This window comes from Populus alba, chromosome 6, assembly GCF_005239225.2.
Source record: "Populus alba chromosome 6, ASM523922v2, whole genome shotgun sequence".
In the NCBI taxonomy this organism is placed as follows: Eukaryota; Viridiplantae; Streptophyta; class Magnoliopsida; order Malpighiales; family Salicaceae; genus Populus; species Populus alba.
In genome coordinates this window covers 18,454,595-18,471,457 of record NC_133289.1, presented here as the reverse complement: position 1 = coordinate 18,471,457, position 16,863 = coordinate 18,454,595, and the positions used below count along the sequence as shown (strand labels likewise).

At 33.2% G+C, this 16,863-nt stretch overlaps 1 protein-coding gene across 1 annotated transcript; it reads right to left on the bottom strand.

Moving 5' to 3' along the window:
• Positions 1-5,480: 5,480 nt before the first annotated feature.
• Positions 5,481-12,566, bottom strand: LOC118043829 (calcium-dependent protein kinase 20). Its single transcript, XM_035051917.2, has 7 exons — positions 11,108-12,566; positions 9,354-9,497; positions 9,107-9,259; positions 8,537-8,652; positions 7,515-7,682; positions 6,617-6,841; positions 5,481-6,515 (listed from the first exon to the last, which is right to left on the bottom strand). The coding sequence occupies exons 1-7, from the start codon at positions 12,015-12,017 to the stop codon at positions 6,435-6,437; spliced, it is 1,797 nt and encodes a 598-aa protein (XP_034907808.1). The 5' UTR covers positions 12,018-12,566; the 3' UTR covers positions 5,481-6,434.
• Between the last annotated feature and the right edge of the window lie 4,297 nt (positions 12,567-16,863).

The following is a 16,863-nucleotide window of genomic DNA, read 5'->3' as shown; positions in this document are numbered from 1 at the left end:
TTACAGTCAGGATTGGCGACACCTCAGCATTAATAAGTGGCTGTTACCCATTCCCTTGACACGTGGTATGACTTATTGCGCTTGCCGCTTGGATACCTCCACGTGTCGGACATTAATTAATTACGATGATCTTTTTCTTGTTGCTGAGGGTGGCAACTGGCACAGGCAACAAAAGTGAAAACGAGTTTCTGGTGGCATCAACATTAGCCAGTTATGAAAAGATCAAAAGGTTAATACGATCACATTTTCCTAGTGGGTTATTATTATTTATTTTTTTATCTCTAACTTTTTACTTTTAATTAATGTCATTGTGGGGGTGGTCCAGGTTTCATCCGAAGCAGCAGGATATTTTATATACTTTATATCAAAATTATTAAAACCATGATTTAACTCGTACAATTTTATAAATTAATATATACTTAACATACAAAATCACTTTAAAAACCCAGTTCGCATGCAAGTTCCTTTGGTTTACTAAAAGAAAAAAATTTCCAAGTTTGCATAAAGAAACTGTATATATGTCAATTTCTTGCTGTGATTAAGATTAAATCCATGAGACTTGGCGTATGCTTCTTGACAAATTCGTGTAAACAACATTAACGAAAATTTATCAGACGAAAAAAGAGTAATGACTTGTCATAATACGAAAACGTCAAGATATATATACGTACATGCAATATCTGCATGGGTCATGACAAATGTCGAGGAGCTGTGAAGTGCCATGTATGAGATGGATCAATCAAGAAAAAGGAGGAAGAGAGCTAGGTCATCGTCATCCTCATCCACCAGACTGTTTTTTCTTCTGCCATTTATTTCCATGAAGAAAACTTGAAACACGAAATGGCCCGTATGAACTGGAAGGTGAAAACGACGTGGGATCGATGGTGAGTGCCAATGGTGGGGACTAGTCAATTACCACACAGCAACTTGATCTTTTCTTGCTGCTCACACGCTGATCAGGTCTGTTAAAAAAGATTGGTGGGAGGTTTTGGAAAGTAGAAGAAAAAGGTTTGTAGATGTATGGTAGGTCAAGTATCATGTGGTTTTGGGCCTTTACTGGAAAATAAAGCTTTACTACGTACGAGCATGGCGAAAAGGCAAAAAATCGGTTCACCCACCTGGAAAGCTCCTTTTTAATTGCTCATTCGCTGTCGGAGTTTATTATAATATATGGTGCTTGTAAGCATCCTCAATTTAATTATTTTTTTAAAAAAGAAAATACCCTATTTCCTACTCGATTTGCCCATCTTCCTCCTCCTCTTTCCTTTGGTTTACTAAAAGAAAAAAAAATGGAAAATAAAAAAACATGAAATCAATAAAGCGATCAGGTTATAGAATATGGACAGAAGGAGGTTACAATCTGGGTTATATATATAGTTTATGAAACTACAAGGATTAATCAATACTCTCTTTAAACTACTACAAGTACTAAATTATAATTAACTCATGGGATGCAAAAAGACTATATTTCTTTTCTTTTCTTTCTTTAATCAAAAGAATGCACAAGAAAGAATTTGCATTACTCTTCTATATATTTGGGATTTGACATAGATAATAACAAATGATAACATGGTTTGTTAGAAACTTTCAAAGACCTAAAATGCTATAATTATAAGGAGACTCTCGCTATATTTAATTTTATTTATTCATATCTTCAATTTTCTCTTGTTGTGATCGTGGCTAAACACCAAAAAAGCTTAAATTAAACATTGAATAATAGACCATATGAGATTGTAATACAATATCGAATACAGTCCCATCAGGGGGTTATTATTAAATGATCACGATCAAAAGAACTTTTGGTTAAACCATAATAAGCTAACTAGTTCGTTGTCAAGTTGGCCTCTATATAGATGAGCTGAACCTTAACTTCCCGATCTCTAACAAGATAATTTCCTAGCTCTACTTATTAAAGTATAGTTCACATTCATTTTCACAAAATATTTTGTTATGAAATCTATTGCAAGAATAAAGTCTGATTCAAGAATGAGTTTTTTTAATCCTAAAAACCACTTGAGCTCTAGACTAGTAATGACCCCTTATAGTTCAGCTTAGACCGAAGTGCAATATCCCATGTTAATAGTAAAACACTTAATTCAAGTATTGAAAGTGTCTCGAATAATGTCTATAGCTCCAGTGTTGTCTGGATAACCTTTTCTACAATCATCCAAATTCAACTTCACCTATTGTATTCATGGATAATTTCATCCTAGCAAAGTATTCTATTTAATTTTTCATGTAGGGGCTATGCTAATCTTTTTACTAATTTAATACTAGTCACTAGATCACATTTAAAGGATTATAATATGGATTAGTGATCTCTCCAAACACTGTAATTCCTCTGCTCCCACAGATGCCAAATTGTAACTCCAAATATTAATAGCCAAGGATTTCCTTCATTGTTGTAACAATGGGATGATAGATTGCCAATCATCCACGAGGTTAATATTGCATAATAAAACCCCTTTCTATCCTTAAGTTTCACAAGATTATTCCAAATATTATGTGTTAATAAACAGTCCCACAAGGTATGAAACATCATTTCCATATCCATGGCACAATGATGTTAATAAGGTTCTTCTAATTCTGTTATGAGCAATAATCCATATAAAAACCTTTATCCTCTCCAGTCTATTTCATTTCCATACCAATTTACATAATATAGCCATTTCATGAGGATGATCTCTAGAACTCGCTTGAGTGTCATAAGCTGGCCTCATTAAAAAAATTCCAGTAGCAAAATTATAACAATAAATAAAGTCTCATTCTGAACCAGTAGATGAAGGCGAATAACTTACTATCACCATTGTCATTAGTATGGGAATTAAGTTAGCAACTCTTGTTTCCTCTTATTGATTGGAGTTAATTATGATTATACTTTATAGTTTGCTTTCCTAAGTTAACTTTGATCTTTTTGTTTGAATAAGCTAGCAAATCTGATTCCTATGATAAAATTCTTGTAGGTTTTTCAAAGAGACATATATTGTTTACCTAGTCAATAATGATTCTATTTGGACTACTTTATGAATTATTTATATCTCCACTTGCTAAAATGCTATTACAATCTTATATATATATAAACTAGAAAACCCCAGCAATACTGAATAGAAAAAATAACATATAAAAATATTTCATTAAAATATAAAAAACTAGAACAACATAATATATTGAATAGAAAAATAAATTAAATTAAATTAACTAAGAAAACTATTTTATCTTCCCAAAAAAGCTTCTAAATTAATCTCTATGAGTTGAAAAGGAACTTGTCATCGAGTTCAAACCTTATTAAAAAACCATCATCCATCACAAACATCTTTTTATATGTGGTTTACCCTATTGTGGATCCCTAATATCTTTATGTGGGCTACCATATCATATGTCCTTAATATAACATCTTTGTACGAGTCGTCCCATTATGGATTCCTAACATAAGACTTTTATGTGGTCTACCCCATTGTGGATTCTTAACATCTTTATGTGGGCTACCACAACATATGTCCTTAATATAATAGTTTTATACAAGTCACCCCATCGTGTATTCCTGACACAACATTTTTATATGGTCTTTTCCATAATGGATCCCACCACCCATTATGAATCCCACCACCATGATTTTTAATATATACAAATAGAAAATGTTCTAGTATAGACCAATATGTTAACAATAACAATTATAAAATTGAAAACAATAGAAAAGAAAATTGACATGGCTAAGAAGTTAGGAAATTGAGCTAGTTGTTAGATAGTAGAATTATGTTGGTAGTTAGAATTGACATAAAGTCCTTTCATATAACACTAGTTGTATGAAACGTAAAGGATGAATAATAAGAAATTGATTTTCTACAGAATTATAGTTCCTTCTATCTCTCTTCTTTTTTCTTCTACTTTTCATTTAATTCTTTAGTTTTCTTGTTTTGTTAAGGAAAGTCCTTGACAATTTGGTATTAGAGTCAACATTTCACAACCAAAAGAATATTATTACTATTAAACAATTAGCAATAATAAAGAATAATAGAATGAAGGCTTTAAAAGAGCATGGAAGGAAGGTGAATGAACATATTCAACACCTATATGAGAAACTTCAAGAAATGATATAAGAGTAAAAGAAGAAGATCAACCAAGTCAATTTATAGTTAGAGGATATAATGGCTACTTTTAAGATAATCATAAGAAGCCAAGAAGTAGATATAGGAGGAAGGAATAACACAGTTTCTGATGGATTAATTTCCAATCACAAAATAAATTAACATGAAGAAGGTATGGGAAATCAATAAGTTCAAAAGGTAGGGTACAATGTAGCTTTACCTAAGGTGGAATTGCCAACTTTTTTTAGAAAACATCCAAAGAGTTGGATAAAGAAATACAAGAAGTTCTTCAAGATGAGATGTGGTATGGAGGATTTTTGTATAAAAGGAGAGGATTTGGCTAGTTAAGAAGAATTTACCAAAGGTATTTGCATGAGGTTGGGTAATAGAAAAGATATTATGGAGGAATTCAACAAACTTGTCCAAGATAAATATATGAAAGAATATGTAAAGAGATTTGAAGAACTTAAGTGGTTGGTGAATGCATTAAAACTTTCATTGCCATAATCTTATTATATTTTTAGCTTTATAAGTGGAAGAAGGATGGCATCAAGCTAATGCTCAAGATTCTTCAACCATTAATCATGATGCAAGTTTTTATCAAACTAAATGACAAAAGAAATCTAATAATGACATGGTCAAGAAGAATCCAAGAACTGCTCTCTTATATAACAAGGATCAACAACCAGGTAAACCACCACTAAAAACTCATAATCATTGTAAAATCTAAGTGCCTCATAATTCAAAACAAACCCTTAAAACTTTTCATGAGTAAAAAAAGAGGTTAATGCAATGTTTTAGATATAGATAAAAAATATACAAATGGACATCAATATTGTATGAAAGGGGTACAAATGATTGAAGGAATGAAAGGGGGTAGGGAAGAATTTTTGGATGTGAATGAAGGTAATAGTAATGGAATTACAACTAGAAAAAGCAAGATTGACAAGCATGGAAGAGTTGATTTTTGCTTTGATTCTTGAGAAAAGAATCTCATAGGAAAGGAGTATTGTTATGAGCCTTGGATTTGACAGCAAGAAAGAGTCTACATGGCTAAAAAGTTAAGAAGTTGAGTTAGTTTATAGTTAGTAGTTTGAAATTAGTTAGAATTTTGTTAGTAGTTACAGTTGGTGGAAAGTACCTATGCATAAACACCAATTCTATGAAATATAAGAGATGGGTAATAAGAAATTAATTTTATTCAGAAATGAAGTTCCTTTTGTCTCTCTTCTTCTCATCTCTTCTTCTTCTCTCTTTAATTCTCTAGTTTTCTTATTTTGTTAAGGAAAGTCCTTAACATGGTGCATCGAGCTGATCGCCCCTTTCTCATTGACGTTTTGCTTGGTTTGGCACTAGTTGCAAATTAGGAAGGCTACTTGCCATGGTCCATTTAGGGCGCAAGTTAAATGGTACCGCAAATGTCAGTTTGATTGAACGCCTTGCATAGGACAACAATTGGAGAAAGACCCTTCAACCACGCATGGCATCAACTTAAATCTCTGAATTGGTTGCTTTCTTTCAGTACTATGAACCTGCTAAAACAAAGCAGTACATCGGCAATTGCACATGCAGCCATTTCTACACGGATGCTTCCAAGTCGTCGTGGCGCACCCTTTATTGACATGGACACAACACAAAGAAAAGTAATGTCATTTCTCCTAACAGACAAGACATGGCTGGCTTTTTCATCACTGAGGAACGGTATTTACAACCGTGACACGGTGCTGGTCCTGCTGGACAAGGTACAAGAGAAAATGTCAATTGCGTATGTACAAATGTAGATTGAACTTGTGTCAAACACGATTGCTGCTGGAGTACTGTCTTTGTCCAAAAAAGGCGACAAAAACATGTATACATCTCTGTGTTTTCAGCAAACAGACAACGAACATAATGGTGAACAAATAACATCATTGGAAAGAGATGTTCTCTAGCTCCAAGAAGAAGATTTTGCATAATTGAATTATATATGAATACCTAAGATACGTAATTTGCACATTAATCATCAAAAGGTGAGCACTAAAACCATGCCAAGTACCCATTTAGTACCGATAGAGATATCCAGCACCGTTCATACTACAGACAAAAATAACTAGGAAGAAAAAGTTTGATCATGAACAAAGTTTTCAAACATGGAAAATTGCAATCTAATCCATCTGAATAAATTTAACAGGAACCTAAAAGGTGGTAAATACAACTTGGAAAAGAATAAAATGAATAGGATACCCTCTCTTAACCTCCCTGAAGCCTGCCTCCTCTTTACAGCAGTATGCGCTGCACATTCTGTTAACTTATGACACCTAGAAAATACAAATTAACTCCTGATTAAAGGCTTATCTGAATCTTGCATGCCTAAGTTATTTGTGATCTGGTTTGGCCAAAACCAGTGTCTTGCATCATAGCCACAAATTCACTGTAATCGATGCGTCCATCCTGAAATGAATATGAAAGTGAAAAATTAAATCATGCCGATGAATTAAACTATTTTCTACCTGGAGGTAAATGAAAATTGTTATTGGCAAGAAGATATTTACATCATCTTGGTCAACTTCACGTATAATTTCATCTAACTGAACATCTCCTAAACCAAACTTCTCACAGGCCTGTTGGAGCTCATCTTTAGTGATGTACCCACTCCCATCTTGGTCAAAGTATGAGAAGGCTGCATATAGATGATCCTCCTTCTCAATCTTGTTTAGATGGAGCATGGCTGCTACGAACTCGCCATAGTCTATGGTACCACTGTTATCAACGTCAGCCTGAAATTTTTAACAGGTAGGAAGCTTAATCAGAATCAAACTGTATGGATGAGGGCAAACGCTGATGTGATAACTCATCCAAGACAATCATCTGGGAGATCCAGGAGCTTAAGTGGCGATTTCACTAGTTAATTTAATGGCCATGATAAAATCTCATAGAAAATAATGGTAACCAAAATATATCAATTTCCACATTTCTCCATTTACATTTTATATGCTGAACAGGTTTCTTATGATCTGTGCACGTGTGTTGGTGCGTGTTTGTGTCTTGTTCCAAGCTGGGACCTAGGCTCTTTAAACATAACCTACAGAATCGTGCACCATGTTCCTATATCTCGGGTTGTTCATGCTTTTCTCCATATTTGAGCTAAATCGGACAATGGCTTGGCTATGAGTTGTTTAATAGGTAATCCTCAAGAAAATAGAAACACGGGACTTGAATCTTGGTCACAGCACACAAACTACTTATCTAGCTCATTTCAGAGAGACTCACACTAAATTCAGTCATGTTTAACCAAAGATGACCAGGTTGTCTGAAATCCCTTAATGGTTCACAGCAGAAAGTCTCAAGGTAATTTGTTAAAAAAACAAAAGAGTAAGAACGAAAACTACCATCATGATCCTATGCTATATAACTATAAAAACCTTGGATCTGAATTTCAAACAGACTTACGGCTTGCATTAGCCCAGCAATTTCAGAATCCTTGGTATTAGCACCCACTTTCTCCAAACCAATCTTCAGTTCCTCTAGAGTGATATGTCCACTATTGTCTGCATCTATCATCTTGAACATTTCTTTCAGACCTGCAATTTCCTCTTCAGAGAGGCTTTCAGCAATGACCTGAAATGACAAAGAAGTTTTCTGGTAAGTAAAAGAACAGGTTTTAGCAAGGACCTCGCATTGTTGTCTTTAAAATACCAAGTGAAAACTTCAAGCAATTCAACCAAGATATCTGTTTCAAGAGAAAGTGATCATGTACAATATGTAATCACACACTTAGCATTCAGATGGCAAAATCATCTAATGGCATCTATGAAGTATGGTGCTCACTATGTGAAACAATGTACTCAAATGAAAAAAGCACTGTTGCAAATACTTCAGCTAACAAGAAATGCTTGATACCTGTAAGCAGAGATTTAGAGTTGTAATGTAAGCTTAATTGTATGATGACTTCAATGATGATATTTGGTTAGCTTAGAAACTTTTAATGCAGTATTTATATATGCAAAGCACATTAGACTAAAAATTATAATGAAAAAATACACTGGTGAATAACATAAAGATGTTTGCGTTACAAAGAGATATGTGCTTAAAGCATGGAATAGTCAGAAGGTTTAAAATCACAATTATCATGCTACGATATATGCACTCTTCTTGTTTCAAAGACAGGTAACATCTTTTCATTAATAGATGCAAGAAACAAAACTGCAGGTAAAACTGAACAGCCATATCACCTTTTAATTATCAAAAGATTATAAATGATGTTTCTATATTGATGTTTTAGCATTGCAACTCCACTCAAAACAAGTCTGGCAACCAAACAAAGGAAGTGATCAGCTCCATTGCATTCCTTGTCTCAATATGTTCTTTATCATGATACAGCATCCAAAGCATGACCTAAGTTTTCCACAGTTACCATGTCTGCTGTGTAGCATGCACAAATTTTTAAGAGTTCAGGGATTATAAGTACTCACTCGGATGACAATTTTCTTGAGCTTATTCATGGCTGAGAATTGCATCAACCGACTTAGAACAGCTGAGTCAAGAGGTCTATCAGGTGCAACACCTTCCATCTGCACCCAAGGATGGCCTGCACGAGAACAAAAACATGGGGCAACTATTGCTACTCCTTGGTGACAAAAGAAACTAGCAAGATCAAGACACGTTCTTTGTATCATATAACTCCTCCTAAACCATCATCCATCTAGCTAGTTTTGTACTATAGTATATTTTCACATTTCCAACAGAACTTAATTTACGATTTTGTTTCATGACTTCATCCACTTAAGCAACAACTCAGCTCAAGTCAACTAGACCTCAATCTCTGATTAGCTACGGCTAGCTGTGTGAGCATTTTCCTCCATTCAGTTCTGTTATAAGCTAAAATTTCAAGAAGCTATGGTGAATCATGATAAAAGAAAATTAGGGTTATCATTAAAAAACACAACTACAAAAGAGACACAACAAACTAATAATAAACAATGCCCTGGTTTATTTGGCAAAGAGATATTTAAAGATTAGATTATAGTGGTATGCATACTCACAGAGAACTTCATGGGCTGTCAGCCGTCTTTTAGGGTCCCTTACTAGCATTTTCCGAACAAGATCTTTTGCACTTTCAGAGATATTAGGCCAAGGTTCTGATTCAAAGTCTAGTTCCCCTTTTAAAACCTGCTCAAATATTCCTTGTTCCGTTTCTGATCCCAAACATGACAGAGCATAAATTACACGCAGCCAAATAATCATTAGATAAAGGTATAAAATAACATAATTCTAGATCAAGAGTCTCACCATCCCAAAATGGGGGAACCCCGCTTAACAAAATATAAATGATCACCCCAGCACTCCAAACATCACATTTTGGACCATATAGCTTCCGCAACACTTCTGGAGCTACATAGTAGGGGCTGCCAACTATGTCAGTGAAAGTTTCACCTGAGATGATGAAAACATTAGTTAGTTTTTTAAAAATGGAAAGGACTATTAAGGAAGAAACAACACAATGCTGACAAAGTTTTAAATAAGCATGGGCAATGGAGAGACTATGTGCTGACTGCAGGCAAACATATCCCTTCTAAAGCAAAACATATAGGAGGCATACTAAGGAAACCATATTGGCATGGATGTTGAAATGTTCATGTACTAAATAATGAAATTGTCTGGAATGGTCAATGAAGAAAATTATATTGTGATGTGTATTTAAGAAATTATAAAGAAGCAGTAAATTTTGCTATATTTTGTAACCACTGTGTGCATTTCGACCATACAAAAACTTAAAATAGCTTACAATGAGAAGCCAGATAAGTATTGGGAACTTAAGAGGTTCAACATTCAGCCTCTGGCACTTGTTTAGGCCACAATTGGCAGCTCCAAACAACTTTAGAATGGAAAATCATTTCCAAATTTTCAGATGTTGGCATTGAAACTCACGCTGCAGGCTATCAAAATAAAAGTAAATATTCATATATTTTTTGTTCGTTCAAGCCAAAATCAAAATCTGGATACTGAAACTTCAATGACCCTGCTTGTGTGTGTATGGGCACAGCTTGCTTGCTTTTACTGTTGAAATCAGAGGTGAATGGTGGAAATGTTTTCATAAAGTCCAGTCAGGCTTGATCAAGGCATTGTTTGTTATTTGTTGAAAGCTCTAAGCAGATCTATAAATCTCTTTCACTCAATTTCCTCATGCACTAATTTCGTATGGATTCTGATTTTTTTCTGTTGAACTAAAGCACCCTCTCCAAGAGGGTTATGGCCCACAGAATTTTCTAGGGAAGAATCAATCACCTGATCTAAACTAAAGCAAAAATGAACATGCAGTGTTCTCTGCATATGACAGGTAGTCAGAGATCATCACAAAAGATGTGATTAAGGGTCTAAGGGGCGGAACATCAGGCCTGAGAAAAGCATTAGTCCATATATACTCAATACCAGATTTTTTATCATGATAGTAAACATGAAGAGAATAGGTTTTGATCAAGACTGCCTCAAATTTTAGACCAAAATTTCTATCCTTATCTCAACAGCAAGAACTATAAGTTCAATGCAATTATTTAGGGGGATAAGTTCAGATCCAACTACAAACTAAAACTTTTTTAAATTTGGGAATAAATTTCAAATGTAAGCTTTTATCCATATAATCAACCATCTTACTATTTGAGAAACCAAGCATACCTTTCGCCTATCCATTAACAATATCCGTGACAGAAACAGTAACCATTCTTCCTCTTTGATAATTATTTCCACGGTTGATAGGCAAGAAAAGGGGGCAAGCCATTCTATTCTCATGTAGGAAAAGCACATGGCAAGTGGAAATCTTCATAAGTGAGAAAGAGAAGCTATTTATAATTGAGCTGATATTCCTATTCATTTAGTCAGTAAATTATTGGTGTTGTACTTGGATGGCATGGAAAATATTTTCAAGAACTCTAGAGCTATAATAGAGTTCAAAGAAAAGGCTAGTGTAGCACTAGTTCAATAATGCTTCAAGTAAAGGGGTGCTAAATCCAACCATTGAAACATAAAAGTGATGCTCAGATGTGTACCTGGCCTGAAGAACACTGAGAGACCAAAGTCTATCGTTTTAAGCGGCGACTCCTCTTCCTGACTGACAAACAGAAAATTCTCAGGCTTCAAATCCCGGTGCATAACACCCAGAGAATGGCATGCTTCCACAACACCAACAATTAACCTCGCAAGCTCAGCTGCCTGTTTTTCCGTATAATGCCCCCTCCGAACAATTCTGTCAAAAAGCTCCCCGCCAGAACAAAGTTCCATAACGACATGAACTGCAACAGCATCCTCATAAGCATCCACAATTTTTATCACATTAGGATGACCCTCCAAATGATGCATTATCTGAATCTCCCTCCTAACATCATCCACATCCTCCTGCGTCGTCAACTTCCTCTTCGCAATGGATTTGCAAGCAAACTCCTTCCCAGTCACCTTCTCAATGCAGAGAAACGTTGTTCCAAATTGCCCTTGTCCAAGCTTCCTCCCTAAACTATAAATATCCTTCAAATTCCCAGTTTTCCTCCCTAACACAGATTCCAATTGAAGCGCTACACTCGAAACCCTCTTAGCATGAGTAGGTTTCTTCCCCTTCTGCTCCTCCCCTGGCTGACCAATTCCCACTTCTCTCATTTCCTGCTTAATGGACTTTTCATGCTCAATGACTTTAGGTGGTGGTGCTTCATTGGGCATTTTAACTGGTTCAGGCGGGGTGTTCTGGACCAGTATTGGTGGATGATCATTTGATCCTTTTTTAGAACCCTCAGATTTTTTTGATCCACCAACCGGACCCGATTCTGAATCAGCATTATTCTTGCTACTATCTTCTCCTTTAGGAAGGTGCAACCGGTCCTCTGGTGGCCGGGAAGGCCAAATAGCAGCAGTAACAGTATTGAAGAATCCATTATTGCCTAGATTTGGTCCTACACATGTATTCCCCATAAAAAATAAAAAATAAACAACTAGCCCTGTTGATCTTCAGGTCCTTGTTACCGCCTCTCTTCTCTGAAAGGTAGTATAAAGATTGAATCTTTTTTATCCCATTAACAGTAACAAGATACAACTTTGATGCTTCTTTGTGATCAGATCCCAGACCCTCAATCAAACCCTAATTTTGCAATTTGGCTCCGAATGACATTAATTTGGAAACAAAACTAATCAAAATATGGTCAAGAATTCACAAAAAAAAATACAAAAATCCTCACCAAATTGCAACAACAAACCAAATCCATGCAAGAAACTAGAATAATAATCAGAGAGAAAGTGAAAGATGAAGCAAAGAGGCACTTATCTTGAGAAAGGGTAAGCAAATAAAGCATCGTATTTGATTGTTCAAAATGGAGACAGGTGGTCGTTTTAAGAGAAATTAGAGCGAGGTTAAGGAAAACATTTTACGTGATTAAACCATATGTTTTTCCATGCATGGACCGTCGCCATCTTCATGATGCAATTATGGATTAATATTGAAAATGGCGCGCGGCACGCGGGAGGGAGTTTGCCTGCACACGTGCGTGGTGAACCATGTTATCACCCTAATTATATAAATTACTAGTATACTGGGAATAATATATATATATATATATATATAGAGAGAGAGAGAGAGAGAGAGAGAGAGTATTTTAATAGTGTTATTAAATTTAATCAAGTGGATTAATTTTTAAATATTTACTCAACTATTTACCATACCCAAGAACCTTGAGTTTGACAACCACACTAACTTCACAAAACTTGAGTTGACACCTAAGTAATTAGAGTCTGACATGATTGCCAAAACCATGTAAACATGATTCTAGCATAGCTTTTTGAATTTTAAAAGAATTAAACAATATCAAAATACTGCTTACTATTATAGAAAAATACAAAAAACAGTAGAAGAACAAAAATATCTGTATATGCAAAACTTTTTTTTTTTTTTCTATTCCATGGCTAAAAATGTATTTGAACTATTTAAGTTTGTTAAAGGTCAAAAAAATCCTTGAGGAATAGGTTTTACTTTTGTTAACCGTCTTACTTTTGTTAACCTTAGGGGTAGAATATTATTTTTATTATGCAAATAAACGTGAAAAGACTATCATACCCCCGCTCAAATCTTTAATGACCAATAAGCCTATGAAAAATACTGAAATACCCTCATAACTAGGGCTTCAATTTTTTCAACCAAATGGCAAAATGTTAATTTAACGTTTTGTGAAAAAACAACATTAGCTCCATCTCAAGTCATTAGAGTTTAAAAAATCTACTATGCAAATCTATAGTGAACTGTGTCTTGGTCCACAATATACTTTCATAGGGTTACCAGACCCAAGCTGCTCAGACCTAGCGTTGTTGTTAGATCCAAGTAGCTTGGGTCTGGCGCCTAGGATTTGTATAATTTTTGTGAGCCAAATAAAGGTAATGGTTTTGTTGAGGATCAAAATACTCATCCAAATTTGTTAAATGGTCTTAGGACATCTAACTAATAATTATTGATGGACTTCTGATGTATTGTTAAGAAAAGATACCAAATACCTTGCTAGAGACAAGCGATTGGGTCTAGCAACCATGACAGCCCCGCGTTTGGGTGTTGCATGACCCACATGTTTGGACCCAGTAATCATGCCAAACTTGTGCTTTTTTTTTTTTTGAAAATATAGGAATACACTTATAGTTGTTCTAAAAACATATTTATTTTGTATTTTCATCATTTTTTTTTTAACCAATTATATTTTTATATTTTCTATATTTCTTTCTTTTATTTTGGGACATTAACCACACGCATCCTTAAAATTCACTCAAACTTTTTTTATTAATCTGTAATTTTTGTGAAGAAATCATCTAAAAAATTGCACAAATTAAGATAGTCAAAAGGACAATAAGTCTTTTATATATACAATATTTTCTTTTCCTGCAACATAATGTATCAATTCAAAAGTTTTCTCTTATAATCATATATTTCAAATTTTCGTATATACTAATAGTTATAAGATAGAATAAGCTCTTCTTGTAATAAACTTTGACAATTAGATCATGCAACATCTCAAGTTTAAAAAGCATGAACCCTTTAAAAATTTATTCAACACTTAGATGGAAATATAAAACTAATATTTTTATCCTCAATGCATGCAAAAAAAGAAAGTTTATTTTTAAAGACTTGAAATAAATCACTTAGAACTCAACATTTTTTTTCATTCTTTCCTCTTCAAATATAACAAATTTATAAAATAAGTTGGATAAAAAAAAAAGAGTTTGCAGTTAAGTTCTACTGCATATAAATAAATAAATAATTCTGTTTGAATGAGGCAATGTTTATTTTTATGGTTCAATCATGCTTTTGAAAAAATTTAAATTTTTTGACCCATGCGCTTGGGTCTGACATCATCTAGCAGACATGATACTTAGCAAGTGAATTAAATAAAAATAAATAAATAAATAAATAGCAAGCGTTAGTAAATGCAATGGAGAGTAACAAAAATGCATTAAGCAAGCCAGTCATTGATTCGTTTGTGAAATCTCAATCATCCAACACCTTCACTCAAAATGTACTAAACTTTGAGCATGCTGCACAATGTCTCCAATATACTTAACTTTGTATAAAAGGAAGCATGTATCAAGTTTGGAACTATGGCTTCTCTAAAATACATTTGAAGTCATTATCAATAAGCAGCTCTTGACGAACAAAAATCTAGTTATAATAGAACAATCCTTTTATCCTCGTCTTTTTTATGATCCGAACATAAAAATAAAAAAAAAATTAATGGTGCATCTCATTTTATTAGCCTCCAGTACCATTCCTGAAATACAAACCAATAAAACTTTAAGGAACACTAGATTCCAAAGTATACTCATAAAAACAGAAAACAATTCTACCGAATGTGTCATTTTTAGTTTATTACGATTAAAATAAATGACATGGAAAATAAATAGGTTTTAATATATTTCTTAACTAATAGAAGGTTGACACATGAGATGAGATATTTAAAGGTATTCAAGATTTCGTAAATAAAAATTAACCAATAAAATAATGTATTGTGACATTGATAAAAATACATGAGGCCTCTACAAATCTCTATAAATAGAGGGTCTCACCATAGATATAAAAGGATGAAAGAATTCTTAGAGATACAAAATTTTCTTAGAGACAAGCTCTTCAAATAAAAAGGCTCTCAAGTTTTCTTCATCTACGCTTGAAGTCTTGAAAGAATAAAACTCTATTGGTTTAAGCTTAAACACTCTATAAAAGTGAGGTTTAAATTTAATCAAACTAAACATTTTGTAGAGAGTCATTTGTTTGAAGAAATTAATTTAGTGTTAGGAATTGATTGCATGGAATTTGTATGAATAGATTGCATAATCTGCTATTAATTCCTTACAATCAATCATCATCCCAAATATTCAATCTGGATTCATGCATTCATTATATGTTAATAAGCTTGTGGAGGAAACTAAAATTTTAGTGTCCAAACTTTTATTTTTTTATTATGTTTGAGTGACTTAATATGCATTGGAAAAATTACCCATAACATCTTATAGTTTGATCGAAATTGCACTTACTTATCAAGTTTTAAAAAAATCACATTTTGCATCATGGATCAAAGAAAAAAATTCAATTATGAGAAAATGATCAAAGTACCCTAATATATATTATAATCATCAGAAATAAATGACAAATCATCTCCCTCCCCATCTTCTCTCTCTCTCTCTCCTACTGACAAGCACTGAAGATCTTGTCCATTATCCCAAATTGAACAGTAAAAAAATACTCTTAAAATTGATTTCTTGCATGAATTTGTGTTTCAACATAGTTGTCTTTACTGGTAGTGGAATCTCTCACAAGTTTTGTCCTCAACTCACAAATAACATATTAGTTTTTTGAAATATTTTTAATTAAGGCTTTGAAAATCAATGATAATGCATTGTGATATTGTAAAAAATTGACTATTCAATTGCTTATATATTGTTTAGTGTCCATGTAACTTTTAAAAAAAAACTCAAATTTGTTGTTGTGCAACATCAATCATGAAGACATAGAAAACCCTAAAAAAACATTATGTTCTTCTTTAATCGATAATAGTCAACATAAAAAAAAATTTAGTAGTGGAAATTTTTTTATTATTGTTTATTTGAGTACCTAAAAAAAATCCATGATTATAATTTGAACTGATCAATGTTCCATGAAACCCTAATTGCTTAATCTTTCTTAAAATATGGATTATTATGCAATAAACCTTTGTATTATGTATATAAAGCAATTATTGAACATGATTAGTAATTTTTTTGAAAAACCCTAATTTCTCTTCATGGATTATTGTTCTAAGAACTCTAATTTTATAGTTTTTGCCTAATTATGTGATTGATTAATGTTATTAAGCTTCCATTAACTATTATTTACAACTTTTTAACCTAATTAGCAAAGATTTTATATATATATATATATATAATCCTAATAAAAACTCAAAAAATAAAGCTTACATGTACAACATAGTCATCAATAATTGGTTTATGATATTATGCTTATATATTAATATTATATTATATCCTCTGCCATGCTAGTATACTACAAAATGACCAATATAATTGCTCATTATGGTGGTTCAACATTTGTTCAAAAAAAATTGTTGCTTTGGATTGCATTTTATATATTGATATTTCATGTTTTTTAACAATGGAAATGAATTCAAAAATATTATAAGAGGATACAAAGTAAAACATGGTTATCACTTGAAAAAGTATATTAATAAAAATTATAAGGTTATAACAAAATATATGGGTGATGGTTGTTCATAGAAAATATATGTTCATTTCCTTCTTG